The following is a 23,559-nucleotide window of genomic DNA, read 5'->3' on the forward strand; positions in this document are numbered from 1 at the left end:
AATTTGTTATGCAAACCAAATTTAAGAGAGATATGCACCTATTCTGTTCTTTTATGTCTATGTGATAGGAAGGAAGACCCTTACATCAAAGCAGTTCAAAGGAAAAAAAAAAAAAGAGAAACCAAACCCAAACCCTCCCAAAGCCCTGGATCTTGCTAATTGCACCAAAAAAACAAATCCCAAATATCAATTGCCCTATTGACAGACTCTTTTGAAAGGTAATTAGAAATGCAAAGGTAGGTAGTATAGAGCAAAAGGTTCCCAAGCATTCCTTGAAGTACCTTTCTCAAAAAATACCTGAACATCTCCTCAGTCCACAGGGATGAAATTAATCTCATAATTGCATCTATGAAGAATGGGGAAATTCTTGCAGAGTATCTCTTAGTAAGCTTTTCACACTTTGAGGATCATAGGTGGCTTCGAGTTTATGAGGTGGCAGTTTCTGGCATTTTACTACTAAAATTGTATACATTAAGATAATCTGGAACCTTGTAGATAAGCAGTGTGATGTAAAACACAGCACTAGATTTCTAGAAGAGAAGTACCTTAAGAAACGTGCAATTCCTTCAATTTTCTCATTTGGTTTGTCAGGTAAAAAGAGGAAATGCGTGGACCTGCAGGGTAATCAGTGGTGATAAAGTCTTAATCAACAAACAAAATCAACAGAAAAAAATCTCAGCAAATACAATTTTCATCAATTATGAGATCATCCACCAGTGCAGTGATGAAATTTGCTAATACCCAGGTTTGTGCAAAGATTAACAAGGGTGAAGGTGAGTTTAAACATTTAAATAATTCAGATTAAAACTGTGAAATCCTTAAAATAATTCAGTTGAAGGATGCCCAGTTGATTATAATTATTTGAGTTCATTTTCATTGTGAGAGCATCTTGTGACAGACAGCACAGAGATCATGATCAGCAATGTGCTATCCCTAAATAAAATGTAAATAATCTCTATCAAAATAGACCTAATTCTTTCTCATAGGCAGAGGTTTTTAACTGGATAAGAGATGGGTTTGAACTTGTGAAACAGTGAATTATAGCTGTTAAAATCAAGTCAAGATTTCTGCTGATATTTTGCTCCAAATATGATGATTGATACATAAGTATACACATGCATGCACAAGAAAACATTTTTTTCCCTTTTTAAACCTAACATCTACCATCTAAAAATCAAACCTTGTGTAATCTATTTTCATCCTAAACAATTTAGAACAAATTCTAAAGTTGAAAGGACTGGCACTTGAATGGCAAAACAGGGATTTCATCTGAATTTCTACTGTTTCAAAATTCCCCAAAGCCTGAAAATTTAAAGTACTATTTTCTTACTCGGTAAACACGACACCTGGGAGAAACTTGTTTTCCTAAAGTAAAGAAAAAAAACAAACTGAGAAACAATTTATGAATAATCACTGATTTTTTCAAGGTATAGTATACATGTAATGTAAACATCTTGTATCAGTAGTGTACTACACACTCTGTTTGTGTGTTTACAGTCCCTGCTGGAAAGCAGGGACCATTTTGTTTCTGCAACATCATGTGAAAGCAGCGCCTTCACTCCTGTTGTCTCTTCCCTCATGTGACCTGCGAGTATTTGTAAGGTGACTGAGGGCTCAGCATGGCAAAAGTGGTTGGGGCAGTCCCTTTGTTCTGACCAAATCATAACAAAAATTCTGTAATAATGCTTTCCTGTTCTCCCTCGTACTACAGAACACATCATGAAAACTGCCTTCCTCTGAAGTTAGAGAAGCCACTTCTGCAAGTCATAACATAGCAGAAAGTCAGTGGGATCGGAGGAAATGGGTATGGGGCTTAAATTAGGAGAAGCTACGTCAGTTGGAAATGTTCCTCTCACAAAGGTAATGGAGGTGCCTGACCTGTGGGCCAGCAGACAGAATACAAACACTGCCCAGTGCAGAGGATTGAGACTGATCCTCAGTGGAGGCTTTGGGATCTTTGCTGCAGTTGTTTAGTATGAGGTTTGGAGGTGCTCATGAAGGAAGATAACTGATGATGCAGTACAGGAAAAATATTCCCACACAAGATACCCTGTCTCGTCTGAATGTATCCATGGAATTTGGTGGAAGAGGGATGTCATGTATGGATATATAAGGATTGAAAGTTCTTTATATTTAAGGGATAAAGTTCATGTACATTCCGACAGCAGTAATGTAGATGGGAACTTTTATGCAAAGATAATAAAGAAAATTTATCACATTTCACCAATGTTTATACCAGGTAGTAAAACATAACTGACAGTGCAACCTAGCAGATGACAGAATGGAGGAGGGAGAAAGGGAGAGGAGAAAGAGAGAGAGAGATATTGCAATAATTCTTTTACTTGCCAATACATACTTCAACAAGACACCTCAAAACTACATAGTTTCTCATTGAGTAGCTTGGAATGGGTGCACTGGGAAGAAGCATGCTGCATATGCTTGATGATCTACTATGAACTGGCTTTAGAGACAACAGTGGATGAGAAATATTTCTGTGAGAGAAAGGGCAACCTATTTGACATGTTCCAAATAATGATTCTAAGGAGGAACTACAGTGAATCTAAAAATGTAGATTTATCCAAGTTATTCAGACTCCTCATTTTCAATTAATTACTCCTCTCTATTTTATCTTAATGGACTTCTTATGAGAAACTCTCATAACTTTGTCCCACAAACAGAAATCAGGGTGGTACACCATGTTTGTATGAATGTGTGATCTATAATCCACTAATTATGTTCCACTGTTTCAGTATTTACCTCACTGTAAAAAAAACAAAACAAACATGCCCCCCAAACCCCAAAACCAAATCAAAATAAAATACCCCCTCAAAAAAAAAACTCAAAAAGAAAAAACACAAACCTCTGCAAAACCCCTCATGTCAAATAAGTATTTCCTATAACCTGACTTGTGTCCGTTGCCTCTTGTTATCACTGTGCACATCTGTGAAGAGTCTGGCTTTGTCTTTTCTCTACCCTCTAACCAAAATTAGAGGTGCCTTATGGATTTTGCCTTTAAGAAGTGCATAGTAAAGGAACTAGAATATTGCCACCTTTGCTACACAGTTTGCCTTAATGCCATGTACATACATATAATTTATTCTTAACTACATGACCTATGAGTATGTAAGCCCAGAATTAAATAACATTTAGAAAAATGTTTGGAAAAGTTAGAAGCAAAGGAAAAAATAAAACTGAAATCTTATTCTAGCAAACTAATGCTTATCCTTAATTCAGGATCACTACAAAGTAGCAAATAGAAAGTATGTGAAAGTAAACTATGACAGTGAGAATAGAATATTATTTAAATCAAGAAAAAAGCCACCAAAGGTTGTTTCATGAAAGAAATGAATGCATTTTGTCAGAACATTAGAACTGGCATGAGAAGCACCTCATGTGTGAAACAATTGAAAAAATTTCACTATTTATGACAAGATTTATGACAAAGTTTTCAATTTTTGAGTAAAATGAAGACTGTAATGGGAATACCGGATGAAGATTATTAGAAAACTACCATTTAAAGCAGCAATTGTAAAGAAAAATTTGGATTTAACTGAGAGTATGCAAAGAAAAGACAGGCAGATGGAAAGAAGCAGAGACCTGACAAGGAGGTACAACTAAATCTTAATCTTAACAGTAATGGACAAATAAAGTTGAAGCAAGACGTAAAAGATCTCAGAGGAAAAGAAAATCACTCCCTTAACAAGCCAATTGCAATCTTTTCTACTTTTCCTTAATTGTTACTGTACAAGTGCAGGTGACTGAAGAATGATTTTGATAGTGAATTTTATCTTCAAAGAAAGCAAAATACTTCCTCAAACACTTAATGCACAAACTATTTTTATAACACTTTGTGCTGGAAAAATTTCGTGCTATTGTGTGGTGGGCTTATATCTTGGAATGCTCGAATTGTTAGCAGAGTGGTTTAACTAGAGGATCTCAGGAGGTGCCTTCTAACCTCAGTGATTCTGCAGTTCTGTCCTAGGTTTTATGAGAAACTTTAACTTAGTAAAAGTAGCAATAGAAGCATTTCTTATTCACGTAACAGTCTATTAAAAGCAAGCTACACTGTTGGATTTAACAAAATACTGGAGCTCCTGAAGCAGCCTTGATTCTGTTTCTCATGAGAAATCAAGTATATGACAAAATACTTTTGAAGACAACATAGCAGAAAAGACATAATTTAACATACTGTATGATGAAATACAATAATTATCTGCCAAGCAATAAATCACATGGTTGCATTTGTTTGAGAAGACCTGGTAAATATTGTAAATACACACCAGCATGAAAATAGAGTAATTATTTGATGTGGGAACAATATCTTCGAATTTCACCAGATGCAGTGAAAAAAAACCTTTTTGCTCTTCCTGTTGCATAAATGAAATGTTATTGACCTTTATGTGTTCTTTAACATTTTTTTGATTAAAATGTAAATCATATTATGTATCTCATTCAAATGACATCAAATTTTGATCCTAAAAGTAAGGATTTTCTTCAAGATACAACAAACACAAATCCAGACAGAAATCATATCAGTTTCAATTATATAAGAAACTCCTACAAAAGTTCTCTTCTAACTGTAGAATTACAATCTTAAGACAAATCTCAAAATACTGAGATATTTCCTGTATGATTTATGAACATCTATAAAGAGAGTCTTCTTACATCGAAGTTTGTAAATTTTTCAGTTGTCTTTCAGGAGACATAACACTTCCAATAGACTTTCCTTAAAACTCAAAGGTGATGAATAAGATCACAGCCTTCAAAAAACCCTTCAAATTGCATGATCTTTTGATAAAGTATATTCCTCTATATTTAAGAGAAGCTTGCAGAAGATAGCAAATATACTTTCTTGAGAGTGAATACATAATTCTTAACTGTGAGATAAGATGCTAAATTTACAGTGAATGCTGTTTATGTTGTTACATTATTTACACTGAAGCTATAAAAACCCCTGCAGTAATGATACCCTCCTACAGCTGGTGCTTGCAAGGGTTGTAGTCTAAGAACTAGATTTTTCTAAAGATCTGATAGTGAATGTAAATTTTTTATATCAGTGACATGTTCTTGCAGGACATTTCTAAACTCCAAGAAAAGTACTACAAAAATAATACTGTTATTGTCATTTTATAAAAATTACAAAAACTAGTTTCCAACACAGGCCAAAGAAGACTGAATTCAGATTCCAAGAAAGGATTATATATGTTATATGAGGTCTCAAGTTATCTACATACACTTGGAGTGATTTACTTAATGTATCATATAGGCTTTTAAAAAACATGCAAAAAATTTAACTGCAATTATATAAATGTCCATAGTTGTGACTACTCAGATCATAGTGTTTTGGTGTGTGCTTAATGTATTATGAGTAAGGTTCAAAAGTTTCTGTGGGATAGTTTTGAATGTATGTAGCTATAAGTTGAGTAACAGAGTAAAGCACAGATCTTTCCAAAACAATGTAAAAGCCAGATTCAAATTTTTAAAGAAAGCTATTTTTTATTTCAGTTACAAAAGCATCTAAAAATCTAAAAATAGCTGAAGTACCTTTCTCCTGTGAAAAGAACTCAGATAACTCTAAATAACAATACTGATTTTCTCAAAAGTTTTCGTGTTATTTCTGTAATATCAGAAGTTTCAGATGATTACTTCCACAAATTTAAAGCAGTTAAGAACAAGGTGTAGGGTGAATATATATAATCTAGTTTTGCTGCTACTGGCATTCTGAAATGAAATTGTCTGTCCTTCTAACTCTAAATACACAATGTAGTGGTTAGTCACACTGTAATCATTAAGGGTAGAAAAGGGGGAAATACTGTACCCATAATACAGATAAGGGGAGGAACCAGTGGTCCACCCCATCCAAGCTGAAGAAAGGTTATCCTATATGAAATAGAAATATACAGCTTGTTATTAGTTGTGAATCTGTAATGACAGACACTTGATGTTATGTTTTATAATTCAATCATATGAGAAATGTTTCTTTCCTACTAATGAAGTTTGGAGTACTCTTGAAAATGCCTCATTATCGCTTTCCTGGTAAGGGAATCTAAGGAATAGCCATTGAATTTTAGAGGATATTTAAGACATCAAATACTTTAATTTAGTTTTACAAATTATGAAATTGGACTGGAAATTTGAAATACAGTAAATGTTTAAAGCCATCAGCCAGAAATATGCATAAGGCATGCAAAACTGAAAGTGCAAGTGGATTTCAGATTGTTTGCTGCCTTCTACTATTTCTTTAGTAAATAAATCAAGCACGGCATGACATGCTTTATTTTGTGAAATTAGACACAAATGCATGCTTTATTGTCACTTAATTCTCTAACTCAGCAAAGCAATGTATACTCAGTATTCTACATTTACAGGTAGCATACCAATTCAGAAATAGTGCAAAAGCATTATATTGCAAGTACTAAAAAACTAAACAAAAAGCAATGGGTATATTCAAATCTCAGTTCACAGATACTTCTGCTCAGTACGTAGACTAATTGAGATGAGAATATAAACCCTAAGACAGAAATTTAAATTAAATTAAAGCAATTCTTTACTTTGCCTTCCAGCATCTGGGTGGAGTCAGTTTTGAGATTCACTGTAGAAAGTATTAAATTTTCTCAGAATTCAGTATACTGGCAAATATTTTAAATGCCTTTAACATGGCCAAATTCACTTCTGTGCTCAAGGCAAGCACAGGTTGTGGACGAATTGTACCCTATTTTGGTGCGAGTGGTTCGTATATCTTATATCCACTTTGGAAAGAGAATTTATCCTGTTTATGAAACAGCGTAATTACAAAATTAAGTTGTAACTACAAAGTATAACTGTAGACTTACAAGAATATAACCTAAAAAGTAAAGTATGTTTCATATTTAGGGATAACGGAATAGGTATTAGTATTTACTGACTATGTAAAATGCTGTATTCTTCCAATTCACCAGAATGGTAACCTTATTTAAGAAAAAGATTGATTTATAGTAACTGAGAACTTAGCAGATTGTTTTACAAAATGATGCAGAGCTTTTTACATACAGAGACTTTTGTGGAATACATATGATCTCTTATATTTTCAAGGCAAAATTTGCACAGTTTTGAACACAGGGGAAATATTAAAATTATAAATACAATAAAAACTCAGCTCAGTGTAGGTATAGGCAATAAAAGAAAGCAAAGAGGGTTGATTTATTTTTACTTTCTGTTGGCAGATAGAAGAATCTGTTTTTATGGATTTTTATGAAATGAACTTGGTTTCTGAGCAGACTAATTTGACTATAGTCTTATCATGAGCTGGTCAATTATTTATTATTTGAATCTTTTTACTGTTCGTGAGTCATTCATGAAGTAATGCTACTATCTGTCAATATGAATACTTGCCAAGTGCTTTGGAAAAAACATTTTCAGAAGTGCATGTAACTAATAGTGAAGATAAGGCCTATACAGTTGGCCAGTCAAATTTGCTAAGTGACTGGAATCAGGTACTTCATTGATTATGATTAATAGTGGAGGACAGAGATGAAACCTTTTTGTTTTCCCAGGCTTGTCTGTGATTCCTGCACAGTAAGTTGCTCATGAATTATTCATGCTGTGTATCTGAAATTCTATCATATGATTGGGCTTCTGGCATAGTTTTGTAGTTATTCAGTGAGAAATAAGGGAAAGCAGTATCTTTCTGCTTTCTCAAATAATAGGTACTTTCTTTGAGCATGAATATCCTAAATCTTTTAAGTGGAAAATTTACCAAGGCAATCGTGTAAGGATACAGAAAAATGGAATAAAACATTTGGCAATCAATTTTGACGTTATCTTTCTAGAAATGATCTGTTTTTTCCAATGTCATGTAAAAAGCTGCGTTTCTTGTTCCTGTGTGACTTCTATACTGGTCTCCCTGTCCTCCTGCAGCTAACCAGAACATTATTAAAAAAGTAAAGCTAACAGCAGTTTCCTGACATTTCTCTGCACAAAACCAAATTTATCTGAATGTTCATGAACAGTAAGTACAAAGAAAAAGAGAAAATGGCTAAATCAAATAGTCATTCCAAACTTAAATGAAAATTTTTACATTCTGTAGTACTTGACCAGCTCTTACCCTGCTGAATATCGATTCATGAATTTCAAATTATGAGAAAACTGTTAAAAATCAATTTGCTATATGAAACTGAAATATATTAATCTAGTAAACATTGGTTAGCAATATTTTTTTCTGATGCATTCTGAAGTAGAGATGTGTAACCTGATGAATACAATTTAAGGAACAGAATTCTAAGCCTCAATTTGACTTGATTAAGCTTAGATTTGTATCTCAAGGTTGTTCAGACAGTATATCCCAGGCTATTCCACTGGTTTATAATTGATTTGAAATTAATTAGTGCACTGTTTCCTCTTACATTTCCATGAAGTAGCAAAAAGCGTTCTCTTAAAACATATTTCAGTGACATGCATATAGAGTTAGTTTGTATTCAGTGGCTTTAAGGACAGAAGGTATAAACAAATGAAAAAATAAGTTAAAATGCTTTCTTGCATGAGATGAATAGTAAGCAGGGCCTCTAAGTTACTCAGAATAAGTAAGAAATAACCTTATATACATTGTATTGAATATTAAATAGATATTTGTTGAAATAAGAAAAGCATTTACATTACAAAAATAATAATTTCATGGAGAAATCAAGTAACTTGATTTGTTTTTAAAGTCAGCCAAACTCAGAAATAGATTTAAACCACTAGCGGGTATGACTATATCTCTAGTACCATCTAGTAAAATTCAATGGAGTTAGACCAAAGGTGGTTTATCAAATATAAAGAAAAATGAAGGATTTCAACTGGTAACAGAAAATATCTTTATTAACTAATCCTAAATTAGATTCCTGTATAAATATTGTGATATGTTTATCAGTAAAAAATTAATAAAATTTTGTTACATTTTATTTATTATTAAGAATCTGTTAAGAGAGTTCATAGTTGGCAATTTCAAAGCCTTATATGGAAAACTCCTGAGATTGGCTAGAAAGTAAAGTAACCTCAATGAATGTAACTTCTATGTGATACTGCATATGGATTTAGGTGAATTAATGAAGCTTTTTGCTTATCTGTTAGTAAAAGATATGCAATAGTTTAAAAGATAGTGCAGCCTTTCTGCATGGACTTGTCATTCCTTATTCTGCATGCATGTATTCTTTCTATGCATGCATAGTTTCAGATTCTTTCATGTTGTCTTACCCTCATGCCTTCAAATCGTGACAAAGCTCTTAGAGGTCTCAAAGCTCTTAGTGTCCTAAGGGACTTAATGGCACCAAGTTCAGAGTAACCCAATGCATTTGCTGTTAAGCTAACCAAAGAGACCTATATGAAAACAGGAAAGTAAAAATTATTATATTGTACATGCTACTTTACATACCATAGATGTGAGATATAAACTTCTTTAGAAGAATCTAATTTTGGACCACTTTCTTCAGGAATAGAAAGTCTTTTAAATAAAAAAAAGAGAAGACATAGTATGAAAGAAGGGCAGGATAGGTAAATAAACAAAAAAAAAAGTATCATAAGGTAACAAGTAATATCTGGAAACATTAATACATCTGAATTTCATATTTTGCTAGTGATTTGAGGGCATTTAAAACCACAAAAACAAATTAAATTAATCTTTTCTTTTTACCAATTTAGGTATTGCTCTCACTTTTTCTTTGTTTTACAATGCTGTTGGGATCAGTAATCATAGTTGATAATGCCCATTTGATTGCCCACAACTGAAAGGGAAATGATTGAAGCCTGTTTTGAATTAACAGATGGGTCACAGAGCAACGTTGCTCCTCTGGAAATTGGTAGAAAGGATTAATTTTTCTGTATTCAGTTACACTGACTAATTTTTTTGCCCGACTGCTGAATTTATGTGCTCTACAGGCTGACATTAACCTGTTTCTTAAAGACCTTGTAAGAACAGTTCCACAGGTGGCAGAACCCCACGGGCCTTTATAGATTCTGTCTCTCTACATTACCTCAGTGAGAAATACCATATTTTCTACATTTACTATGGCTCCTGTCCAAAGTAATACCTTGTGCTTGTTTCCCATTTCCCCTAAATGCTCTTTCATTATGCTGTTCTAATTCCTTAACTATTTATTGGGCCAAAAATAACATACATGGTCTCATGTACTCTTTTATTATAAAGAACAATGCATCAGGTAAAGAAAAGTCTAGAACAGTGCTCTTTATAATCCATATTTAAAAACAAGCATTATATGTGAAATCTTCAGCTTTTGAAAGTTTATGGCTTTTCTGTACTTGTCAGTCGTGAGCTGTAGCAACGTACAAAACTAGGTCCTTCTGAAATCTGAATTTCTTTTTCCAGCACATTCATCATACTACTGAAAACTTTCAAGCTGCCATAATCTAAAGCAAAGAAAATATCCAGGTGTGTAAATCCAGGATTTAATCATGAACTTATTCAGACACTTAAATATATGTTATACCTTCACACCTTGTTATAGTTGCCACTTAGGTACCCATTTTGAGAGGAATTTAGATACCAAAGAACGAAAGTGTTTTCCAAAGACAGGGTACTTTCTTTGCATGAGTACCATGTTTGAACATAGTTATCTGTAGCTGTATATGTGAATTTGAATCTTAGATATATTTAATCCATGATGTACACCAATCAAATAGGTTGTAGGGACCTGGCACAAGACAAAGCACAGGAAAATGAACTGCTTTGATTAGCCCTTGTATGCTGGGAACACATTCAGAAACTGTTGGATTTTTAGGAATCCTTTGGGTCAATAACTGCTTTTGAAGTTCACCTTTTACCTATTCAGTGTCTGTTTCTAAGTCATTGAAACCAGGACAAAATGCATCTTAATTTTAAAATTAAGCTTGTTTAATGTTTGCTTTTCTTATAAGTTTTACCAGAAATTTCTGTCCTAAAAATGTAACAACTGGTTGTGGTTTCATAACTATGTAAAACATAGTGGTTTAGTTTCACACATAGAACTTCATAGCCTGCAGAAACAGTATGTGTTTCTGCACACTGGAGGTTTTCTCAAGGTGGTATACTTTGGATGTTACTTCTTAAAATCTGCATGATTGTATTAATGCATCAAGAAATGGGCTCCCCCATTTCACAGCACAACACAGTCTATATAACTATGAAACAACCCTTGCAGGAAAGATTATTGAGCCTGATTTCAAACACGGCTGTGAGGACTGCAAGTTCACTAATATTTATTGGACTTTAATACTAAGTAAGTCACACCACCAATGCTACAGATACATCTTGCATTCCTTGTAAAACCCTAATTCAGCCATATGCTGAAATTTGTGGACATGGTGTTTGTTTTCTTGCCAGTGGAGTTTTATATCAGATGTCTGATCACTGGTGGACCAGACACCCATCTAAATGCCGGATGATACTTAGACCAGGAGGGCAGGTGAGTTGGAAGGTGGGAGTGAGTAGCCAAGGGCAGAATGGAGGACGGCATGACCTCTTTCAACAGCAATGTTGGGATAAACCCTTTCACTGCTTGTGGGGCTACCATGTGAGGTTCTTCTGTTAGCAGGAGAGCTTCAAGTCTTTCTTAAGTCTATGGTATAGGAAGGCAGTGTTGTAAGTATAAAGTGAAAGACAGAGAAATATGGATTTTTTTTTCCATCTGCCTTACTTTTTAAATTGAAAAGTCAGCTAGTTGGTATACATAGATATTATGGCTGTAGAGTGTAGAGTTATAAAAGTAACACCTAGGAAATACACTACATACATCGACAATCAGGAAGTCCAGCCAGCACCAGGCATTAGTAAAGTATGTTTGATAGCCATAGGCCACCCATTTCAGCAGCATTTCCAGAATGAAGATGTAAGTGAAGACCTTGTCAGCATATTCCAGCATGGTCTTGATAGTTTTACGCTGTTCAATATATATGTCTTCAAAAGCCTGTGAGTAAAAACATTCAAAGATATTTGTTATTCCCTTTTGTTACTGCACATAGCTCAGGATGTAACCAAAAAAAAAAAAAAAAAAAAAAGGCAGCAAAACCAGAAACAATCTTTCTTCGAGAAAAGGAGAAAAGGCATGGGAGTGTCACTTTTATCTAATGTTTCCTTTTCTGCCAACTCAGTATATACCTGGTTTTCCCCTATGGAACTACATTTTCCAGTTCACAGGAGGGAGAAGCACATATTAAACAGCAATGACTCCACTGGTCATGGATTTTTTTATATATTTGTTTATTGCTGATGGTGAATTCTTCTCGGATCATTTTCAGTACTCACAAATAGCATTGATTCTGCAGAGTGGTGGTGTGCCTGAACTGAATTCTACTGAGATAATTTGGTTTGTATGTAGGTAGATCCATTTTCAAAATTGAGGGCCATAGCTGTAAAATTTTCAGGACAATGACAATACAATTGACCTTTTGATTTTAAGTCCTGTTGCCTTTTGAAAATTTTAAGTTATAAGTTATAAAACATGTTCTTCATTTCTTAAAAAAAAAATTATCTAAATCAAATACTGCTTTACTGTATTATTCAAATTTTATGAGAGAGAAAATTTCTGAGATCCTTGCAATGTTAATTATACTTTTTGTGTATTTTCATTTTTAGACATTTGAAAAAACATATAGCTTCTGCTTTTCAGAAATTCTTCCTGTCCTCCAAGAAATTTTTCCTTTAATTGCTTTTAAATTTGAATTATGTTATTATTTCTTATGGACAACGATTGATTTATCAGATTGACAGAACTGAAATGATCTGCTAGCTTGCAAAGAGCTGTATATTTATTGATACTGACATTCATTTTTACCCAGCTTGCTTTTGAAACACTTTACATCTGTCAGTTCAAATGATTAGTGTTTGTCTATCAGTCGTCAAATTAATGTCTGTATATCAGTAATTTTGTATGCTTAGATCAGACACTGTAGTACCATATGTACTTTGGTACATGAGATACATTACTCATATGTAATCATTACCAACTTCATCTCACAAAACGGGGAAAAGCCAACACATACAATTTCCTTCTTATAGGTGGGAAGTATGAAAGCTAGCATTGCTCTTGGCAGCTAGAAGTGTGTCTGCACCCTGCCTGAATGCCTCTAGGGCAGGGGTTTGCAGGCAGGTGTGGCCTTGGAGTGAACATTGGGATAGAGTATTGGCAGGTCCAAAGAGACCCTTTCACTATCACAAAGGAAGTTGAAGGCAGAGCAGGGTCTCACATCTCCAGAGGCTTGGGCTAATAATCCCTGGTCTCTGAAACTTTTTCACAAAATAAATGTTCTGTGGATGACACACCCTTAGGTTCACAAGCGCGAGGTGCTAACATTGTGGGATCTCATCCCAAAAGTTCCTCTAAATACAATGATGGAAATTCATCTTTATCAGATCTCTTGCCAGTACTTTTCTCACATTTAAATTCTTGTCACTAAAGGTTTCCTCCACTTGGTAGCATGAACCAAAATTCAGTAGCGAGTCTTTTGTTATTTTGAGGGTTTTAAATCACAGGGAAAGTGTCACATGATGTTGAGTAGAAGTTGCTTATTTGATGGTTGATATTAGAGCAAACAGAAGCAGTGTGATTCTTAAAGATTTAACTGAAACTAATGATAGGTATAATCATAAACTGCTGACCATTAACAGTATTTTAAAGTGTTAGGAGTGGTCTAAAGAGTTTATAATACAATTTTGCAACACATTTTTTTTTATGATGTAGGAACTTAAGTAATTTACCAAAGGGTAATTGCAACTACCAGGGTAGATGCTAGATATACTCTATGTTGTCTCAGGTCAAGTAGTTTGCCTAAGAAACTTCAGCTCAGTATGTATCCGGGCTCACCTTTCTTTAACAATTCATCTCCAATTTCTTTATTCTTTGTCATTATTTGTGTTTGTGAAATAACAGGCTATTGGTATGTCTTCTTTCTTTTATTGTTATAGATTTATATTATGGTTGGTTTCTTTTTATTCTGCCCTCATATACTTGTTAAACTTAAAGCAAATTCATGTTTTAGTCTACATGAGTATGAGTCAGTAGAAGCTGAATTAGAAGCATAAATAATAAATTCTTATTCTTAGAAGGGAATAATTACAAACACACAGTCTTAATCTTTCTTGCTGTTCTAGTACATAACATTTATAAAATTGCATAAACCAGCTCTGGCTCTTGCAAGGTATTGTGAGCTGTTTATGCCATTACAGTTACTTCCAAACTCTTCTTTTTTCATCAGTGACAGTTCTTTTCCTTGAGTTGTATCAGAAAATACCAGTAAAACACCAGTAAAGACCAGTAAAACTCAAATAACAAAGTTAAATATGTTTTCTTTGTATGTTGTTCCTCTCCCTGCTACAGGCATATCACTATCACTTTCAGCAAAGGAGTTAAGCGCTCTCTAATCAATTATGTCTGGGTTTTTTTTGACATATCATTGAGAAGAGACTTTTTCTACCATTCTTTCAAAGGCCTGACTAAAATTTAGTCCTGTCATTTGAAGACATGGAATTGTGTGTTCTTTCTGGTGGAGAAAACTAAGTTAAAACAATGTTTGTAGAACCAACTTTTAAGAAGTTTTGTGAAAACATTATGACCCTCTGTTCATGTTTTACTTACCAGAGCTCCACTACTGAGGAGAATCATAAAGACAATGAAAGTCTCAAACCAGTTGTGTTCGACAATCTTGAAGCAGGTTTTTCTAAGGTTCCACCACTGCTTTCCTCTCCCTTCTTCTATACTTACTTGACAGCACTTGAACCTTCGTACACAGCCTTTAAAACGGGGGGGAGGGGGGGGGAGAGGAAAAGAAAAAGATATTTTGTTGAATTGCATTAATTTTAGTCATGCATTCTGTTAACGATACAATGCTACCTTGCTAGAAGCTGTGCTGTTTAGTAAAAGCCCAATGGATTTTCACCTAGATGACCTTCTTTTTCTCCAAAGCAAAAAAATTGACAGAGACAACTGGAATTTACAGTCAAATGAACAAGTGAGAAAAAAGTATTTCTCATTTGTCAAGAACTAAGTGCCCAATACAGTGCACACAAAAAGATAAAAGTCCATGGAACATGAAGTGTAATTAGAAAATAGAAAGTATGAGTAAAAATATACAAACTCATCCAAATGTATAGTAGGTTTATGTAGTACGTTATGGGCAAGTGTTATTAAATTGTACTTTCTGTTGCTTGGGATACTAAATTCAGACAATATTGTATTTATTGTATGAAAAAATCTAAGCCTGCTCTATGAGTTCTCAGCTTTTCACTACCAGTTAACTTCTCTAACTTGTGCCCTTTATTTAAGTTTTTATAATTTAGCTGCTGACTTGATTTTGTTTCTTCTGTCATTCAGGTAGAAAAATACTAGTAATCAATAATGGTATTTTATTCACCAAATCCAAGTCTGTTACAATACCACTTCTTACTAGTTCAGTGTAAATTTCTAAAGAAATGTCTGTTGTCATGTCCAGAAATAACCCAACCCCAGCACTGACAGTAGCATTTATTTTCCAAACTCTAACTTTTGCTTACGCCAAAAATGGCATTTGTACCCTTACATTACTGTTTTAAACCTATTCCTTTCCCCACCTCCTTCACAGGCACACATCCATAAGGTTTCTCACAAGGATATGCCTTTGCAAATAAAGTTTATGACCAGATTCTTCTTTTATTGAGCTGTGTAAAAGGGCTAATAGAAGGAAGTATGAAAGATGAATAAGTCCACCATGTGAGATTGTTCTTGCCTCAAGTGGCACACAAAGGCTCTTCCTTCTATTTTTGCCAATTTGTAGAAGATTGATTTAGCATTTTGCACAAGACCAGCCAGGTTCAGTTTTTATTCACCACTCAACAGCTGTTTCAGTAATGTATACTTTATAAAGAACTTTGATAGATATTTATGAAGAATGGTATAAAAATAGTGTATTATTTAATTATCTAAGGGACTGTAACTAAGAAAGTACTGTAGCTCATACTAAAATAAAACTTTCAGTAATGTATTTTTCTTACTTTAAAAATAATGATAAATTTCTGATAAAATTTTTTCTTGTTTATCTGATATATAGTATAATTGTGGTATCAGTATCCATATGGTAAAATATGGTCTAAAAGTACTAATAATCATAGTTTAAACATTAATAAAAGAGAAACTTGATACATTAATATTAATACTTGGTTTAAATAGGTAGTTATTCCATATTTCAAGAATACGTATTATTAGTATTTTTGTTACAAACACCTTCTGTGAAGCAGGCCTCTGGTTCCTGGGCTTCTTCAGGTTCAACTTCTGGTTGCTCCTCTGCAGGAAGTCCAATATCAACTGTGCTACCTTCGGATGAACTAGACGAATTTAACTCCTGTAAAGGAAAAAAAAAAAGCATCACAAATGCACAGTAAGTATTTTTAGGGAAATATTAGTTGTTTTCAGAATAAGTAAATAATTTTGTTATGTTTTTGAATGTTCTAGTATTCGGCATAAGTAAATTGCTGATAAACGTATGTGAAATTTGTCCCATCTTTGGTTTTCCTTCTGCATTGTATAGACCCGTTAAATAGAAAGTGTATCAGTGATAGATAAGACTTTAAGCAAAATTATGTTTAAAGTGAAAAATATGAATGATGATGCTAAACCTGCAAAGATTTATGATGACAACTAGCCATAAGTGGCAATAATCTCTTGACCCACATAGAAATAATGAAGCTTAAATATATATGCAGGAATCTGTAGTGCCTATTGAGAAGCAGGTAAGAGTCTAAATATTACTATGTAAATGAGGTGGGAGCTCAGAGGAATGAGAGAATAAAGGACTGATCAGTAGAGAAGGCTATACTTTAGAGGTCAGCGGGTCCATATTAAAATTGCTGAAAGTCTAGCTCAGAGTGAAGTAGAAGCTGCATACAATAAGGCTGAGGTAGCTTAAGGATGGCCCATAAAACACCGGATGTGTTTTATAACCTAATCAAATTTTCAATAACATGATGAGCATATAGAGAAGTGGAACGTGGAACCCAAATTTTAAAAAACTGAATGCACTTAAGCTAATCCTCATCCTAAAAGTTCTGAAAGTGTTGTGACGTGCAGCTGGGGCCTGGTTGCAATCTAGCTGGTTGGTATCGGGGCTAAAGATTGGGTAAAAATTGTGAAGGAAACATATTTAAGGATGTAGAGGTGAACAAAATAATGGAATAAATGCAATATACGTTCATCAATGCTAGGTTGCAGCAGGCTTTTTGATATTGAGGACAAAAAAATCCCCAACCCTAACAACAAAAGGCTTACTAAAGCAGTAGCCAGTCTGTTTTTCAGTAACAATTCCAGGACTCATTGATATTGATTTGTATGGCTCTTAATAAAATTTGTATATTTTAAGTAGCCAGTCTTGAGTTAATTTCATCTTGTGGTGACTATAGAGATTGGGAGAACAATGTTTCAACTTTATCAGGAAAATGAGTTAATGTATCCAGTTTCAGGCTCTGTCATTCTTTGTCACAAGAAGTAATTTATAGAGGGTTTTTTTCCAAATTACATTACAGAGTTGCCTCTCTGATATTTTTACAAAAATATTGTATACTTCTAGTAATCCAATTTTCACAAATTATCCTTTGCAGTATGACTTGCCCCTTTTCAAAATAAATCTGAAAATACTTTTCAAAACTTTTCCAAAGCTTTTTCATTTTTGCAGAAAAAGGTTTTCATTTTATTTCTCTATTTTCTTCTAAGAAGTAGATATTCTGCAATTTTATTGTCAGCTACTTTTTGCACACTAAAATTAAGCTTTTTGAAATTAACAGTGTAATTTATAATTTTAAGATTATTAATTTGTTACTTTGCTAAGGGAGAAAGAGTACTCAGCTGAAAAACAAACCAAACCAACCAACCAACCAACCAAACCCCCCACAGAAACCTTCCACTTTTAGAGCTGACCAAATAAGTAAAAAAGGATCCTGGCCAGCACTGGAAAACTCCAGGAATGGTGCTAAAAAACTCAATATGGTCTGAAGCCAGCTGGAACTTGCCTGTTAGTGCCCTCTGGCCTGAGAAGTAGAGAATCCATACAGTCTTTTCTAGGTGGACTTTCACCAAAAACTCGGCTAATTCAAAGGCTCTGCTCTTCTGGTGTTTATAAGTTGTTTTCTACAGTCCCATTATACCAACAGTCAATATAAAATAAGGAGTTGGACTCAAATCCAAAATAGCACTGCTAGAGGAATTTTCCACGGAAGACTATACAACAGAACTGCTTTTTCATAAGCTTCTGGAGGAAGTCAGAAATTCATAGTATTTTCTCAACGGGACAAAGAGTAACCCTGGTCTTTCTACTATTTTAAATAAAAAAGGGAGGGAGGCAAAAAACCCCAACAACAGACAGAAACCCGAACACAGGGTAGCAGCACGTTTACAGAAGGCTTCCCTAAACTGAATCTATTCCCCATGGGCCAGTCATAAAGCAGCTTGTACCACTCCATTTCACTGCCTGCTGTACAATGAGTTGGAAGACTGGACTGGACTGGCCAACATTAAGGTAGTTGTGGGGAGAGTAGATGACCCATCATTGCTTTTCTCCAGTGGATCTTTGTTTAAATTTTGTTTTATTTAGCAATTCTTCCTGCAGGGGCAAGTTCATAATGTGCTGAAATACATTCCTATAACCTCTATTGTGGCAGTGGTTCAGAAGCTTGAGTCAAAGCCAAATTATAAGACATTTTGGCTAGTATTTCACAGGAAAAGTTCAGATATTAATTGGGAAATGGGAAAAATACTGTCTCTGAAATAGGTTGCCATGGGGAGAGGCTGGTTTGTACAGGTCTCCTTTCTCAGGGGAGGATCCAAAGATTGCACTTAGCTTAACACTAGGTTTTTATTGAGAACACTAGAGGGCTTATGCACACTGAAGTGACGGCAGTACAGAATTCAGCTAACCTAAAATTAGGTGTCTGAAGTGCTATTAACAATACAACAGTGACAGGGGAAGATGAGCTACCCTACAAAGAAACTGCATTGCTACCAGAATGGAAACTAGCTAGTTTAAGGTTGAGGTTCCTCAAGTCAGAAAATTAATTTTTTTAAGTGTCTGGAAAGATAATTTTCTGACTTGACTAAAATGTCAACAAACTAAGTCACTGAGGGTGTAGTTGTTTTGCAAATTATGTTATTAAATTGATTTAAATTATCTTGTTAAAGGAACAGTTATAGCCGTAATATGTTTTTTAAAAATACAGTTCTCAACAAGGCTTTATATCTATAGCCTGCTTTGGCATTCCCTTAGCAACATGAGATATTTTTGTCTGTTGATATTATTTGCAGTTTTGAAAACTAAGTGCATTTGAAGTATATGGAAAAGTCTATGATTAAAACTTCTTTTTATCAGAATATAAGTCTAGAAGAGTTGACAATTTTAAAATCTAAAAGAATTCCAGCATCTAAAGGAAATACCTATACTATCTCTATGTTTTCTGGTTTATACTTGCTCAAAAAAGACGTCCCATAGAGAGGAATTTTTTGAGTGGCAGAGAGATTATGTATGACACTCCTCATGGGAGTGTAACTCCCTGTTACGAGGCAAACAAAAGTTTCTGGTGGAATAAGGCTGTAGCTAAGGCACTGCTCTGCTCTACTAGCTGTTGCCAAGTACCATATGGACCATAAACAGTTCTTATGGATTAGTTGTTCTCCCATTGCCTTGCCTCTTATCTCTTCTTGGAGACTGTAATTTTTATCCCTTTCTCACACTTTTGTTCATCAAGGATTAAACCCTCTTTTAGACAGTCATTTATGCCCATGTACAAAAGTGTAAAAATAATAAATGATCAAGAACTGAATACACTGGCTTATGCTGAAAAAAGAAAAATACTTAAAAGATCAGAGAGAAATGCACAAAATATCTAAATACCTCTTTGCTTTCTTCCAGGTCTGATTCACTACTAAATTCCTCTGTGTTCAGATTTTCAAAGTCAGATTCACCCACAGCAATGGGCACTGTCACAGTGAGGCTTGGGTTGTTTATGAATGACATGTAATCACTTTCATCAATTATGTATTTTTCCACACTGCTACCTGTGCCTATGCCACTAGTTGTTCCATTCGCATCTTTAATATAGTCATGGTCCTTGCTTAGTTCCACAGTTGTATGGTTAGAAATACAGCTATTTTTGTTGTTCAAATCTTCAAGTGGTTTGATTTCATCTAAAGCTTTTTGTTTTTTAACAAAAGCTTTTTGGATGAATTCACGTGCTTTTCTTTTCACATAATCTATGCCCTTCTGCATTCTTGCGACAGCAATTTGGAGATTATTCATTTCGTTGTCATCATCTGTCACAGCAAGGTTGTCTGCACTAAACGAGCTCAAGAGCAAGGCCAAAAATAGGTTCAGTACCTGCAGAAAGATAAAAAAAGGATGTTCTAGACTTTATCTCAAGAAAGAACATTTATTTTACTAAAAATGGTCATATTAGTGACATCAAAGACTGAAATCCCAATAATGCACCATAACCAAAGAAACGCACCCTTAAAACTTTCTCTCTTCTCCAAAAACCTGAGCTTTTAAAGTTCTGCTTAGGTCCTGTTCACTATTAAAAAATATTCCTACAACTGACTAATATCTGCAAATGTGTCTTTAAACCCCCACAGTATATAACTATTTTGGTGCCAAATCTTATAATCTAAAAATGGAGATAAACAGATTTGCTATTCAGCATCATTAAGAAGTTTTATTTATCTCATCACACAGCAGAAATTAGATCATTTAGGTGACTAATGATACACGATAAATAATAAAAAAATCCACAGCAAATGGTTTATAAAGAGCTCATAAACTAAAATTATTTGAAGTAAAAAATATTTACAAAGAGCCAAAAAACAAATTAAGAATGTGACTAAGTGCTCACTCTAACATTCTTAGGATTTTGATATTGCAGAACACTTTGTTCTGAATCCAAAAAAGCTCTTAAGCCTAACTTTAAGCATCGCTTGAAATGACCTGCTTAAGTGCTTTGTTGAAGCGGAGCCAGAGCACTTAGTTCACTTCAGAACTGAGCCCACTCTATTGCCAAAGAATTTTTTGCTCACACTTTGATTACGTACCACCAGGTTTCCAATCACCATGACCATCATGAAGACAGTAAGGCACATGGCTTGGCCAGCAACTTCCATGCAGTCCCACATTGTTTCTATCCATTCTCCACACAACACTCGAAATACGATCAAAAAAGAGTGAAAAAAATCTTGCATGTGCCAGCGTGGAAGTACACAGTCACTTGCAATTTTGCAGACACATTCCTTGTAGTTTTTCCCAAACAGCTGCATCCCAACCACAGCAAAAATGAACACAATGATGGCCAGCACCAGGGTCAGATTACCCAGAGCTCCCACAGAGTTACCAATAATTTTTATGAGCATATTTAGTGTTGGCCAAGATTTTGCCAATTTGAAAACTCGTAACTGGAAGAGAAGAAAAATATTGTTAGGACAACAGGCAAGAAAGATACAAAGATCCTTTAATGTTAATTTGGGTATTACTACAAAATATGCCCTGAGTATGACTGTTCAGTCAGTATCCTCTTGTCTAAAAGCATGAGGATGGAAGGTTCAGTCAACAAAATTTTTGCAGCTAGAGCTTGATATTCCCAAAGCATAGTTTTTACCAAAGGCCAAAGAAGCTACTGGTCATATCAGATGGAATTTAAAATCTAGGGTTCACCTGCTAAAATCATCTGGGACACTTTTCTACTGGTATTTGTAGAGCAGATGTATTCCTGTGATGCCGATCAGAGCACAATACACATAGTGAGTCAATTTGTTTCTGCATAGCAGGACGTTTAAAGTGTGTATATACAACAAAATACCTTGAAAATAGGCCCAGGGCACCCATTCCTACCTATTTGTCTAGATCTCTATTAATTCCCATTGAAGACAGTAAGATACCACAAGTAATAAGGATTTGTACTAATGAGAGAGACATCAGGATCAGCATTATGGCAAACTTTTAAGGCAAAAAAATATATTCTTTTAATGAAGCTCCATTGAAAAATCAGAGCTATTGATGTATATTTACCAATCTGAATGAACGAAGAACTGAGAGTCCTTCCACATCTGCAAGACCAAGCTCAACCAAGCTAAGGGTTACAATAAAACCATCAAAAATATTCCAGCCTTCCTGGAAATAATAGTAAGGATCCATTGCAATTATCTTGAGAAACATTTCTGCTGTGAAGATTCCGGTGAAGACCTGAATTAAAAATTCAGTTTGTTATTTCATTGTGAAATATAATATTACAGATTTAGCTGTTGTTTAGGTTGTCAAGCTATGTATCTGCAATGTCTTATCCAAAACTGATACTTAAAACCAGTTGTGTACTGTAATGATTTATTGTGCCTGCCTTCCCTTAACAATCACAATACAAACCAAGTAATTTTTTCAATTAGTTAAATTTTATGCTAAACAATTACATAAACTTCTGTTTTATAACATTTATAATCCAATTTAAACTCTATCAGGTTATGGACTTTCTCATGTATGATACAAACGATAACCCAAATATCATTTTCACAACACAAACCAGAATGCTTTCCAAGAAATTACATGGTATAACATCTTTCTTGGTATACTGATCACAGTATACAGCAGCATGAATGAGGCCAAATCTAAGACCCCAGAGGGGCAGCTCCTTTGCTGGTGTAACCTGCCATAATCCCATTTAGTTCAACAGATATGATTATTTATACCAGATGGGGATCAACTGAGATACAACAATTTGCTGAAGCTGAGGAACTTCTACCTAGGTGTTGCCAGTAAATTCAGTGAAGTTGATGATTGGCTCAATCTCTTTGATGTCAGGAATGAAAAAGCATTTAAGAATGCATTTTAAACATGATATTGCTGGTAACGGCTTCTCATCATGGGATGCTATGCTGAATGAAGATAGAACTCATATTTAAGAGCCTCCAAGCCAGTGAACCTGCGTAGCTTTGATAGAAGTCTTAGGAGAATTTCCTGTAGGATAGGAATGTACTAAAGCCACCGTTAAAGGCTGCCTGAGCCCTGGTCTGAAATGCTTTGTTCTGGTTTTGATAACTCATTTTCAAGCAAGCTGAACAGAAAGTGGGACAGCTAAAGTGAATAATCTAACTCAGGTAATCAGGAGATGGACAAGAAGAGTCTGACTGGCTCTGCCGAGGAATACCAATGCTCAAGACAGATTTTATTACAGTCTTTAAATACATTCCATACATTAATTACATATAAACACCAGAGCGGGAAAAGTTACTATTTTTCAAGCTACATGATTGGAACCACTGAGGAGGAGTTACGAATGCATAAATACAGTTTGAAATGCTGACTTAGGTTCCTAACTATCAGGACAGTGAAGTTCTCAAGGAGCTTTAAAGTGGAACTGCTGGAGCAGGTGAACCCTGAGAGCCTCTATATTGCAGAAGGGGTTTATGTCAGGGACCTTAACACTGGAAGAGTGTGGTGCTTATAGCCAGGTTCTCCTGCACTCCCTTTGTAGTCAAATGTACACCAAGATTTATATGGCACTTTCTTGCTTGGAAAACAAACCTATAAAATGCTACAATACAAGATTTTGCATTTTACTAG

The 23,559-nt window shown here is 34.6% G+C and overlaps 1 protein-coding gene across 1 annotated transcript in view; it reads right to left on the minus strand.

Moving 5' to 3' along the window:
* Positions 1-9,210: 9,210 nt before the first annotated feature.
* LOC104169246 (sodium channel protein type 1 subunit alpha-like) overlaps positions 9,211-23,559 on the minus strand; it is a gene marked incomplete at its 3' end in the record, with an annotated part of 41,603 nt that continues 27,254 nt past the window's right edge. The window contains 7 exon segments of the mRNA XM_009710120.1: positions 9,211-9,333; positions 11,742-11,915; positions 14,583-14,737; positions 16,203-16,320; positions 19,855-20,337; positions 21,045-21,401; positions 22,015-22,188. Of these exon segments, the coding sequence (XP_009708422.1) occupies positions 9,211-9,333; positions 11,742-11,915; positions 14,583-14,737; positions 16,203-16,320; positions 19,855-20,337; positions 21,045-21,401; positions 22,015-22,188 (1,584 nt within the window).

This window comes from Cariama cristata, unplaced genomic scaffold (assembly GCF_000690535.1).
Source record: "Cariama cristata isolate BGI_N322 unplaced genomic scaffold, ASM69053v1 scaffold14481, whole genome shotgun sequence".
NCBI lineage: Eukaryota > Metazoa > Chordata > Aves > Cariamiformes > Cariamidae > Cariama > Cariama cristata.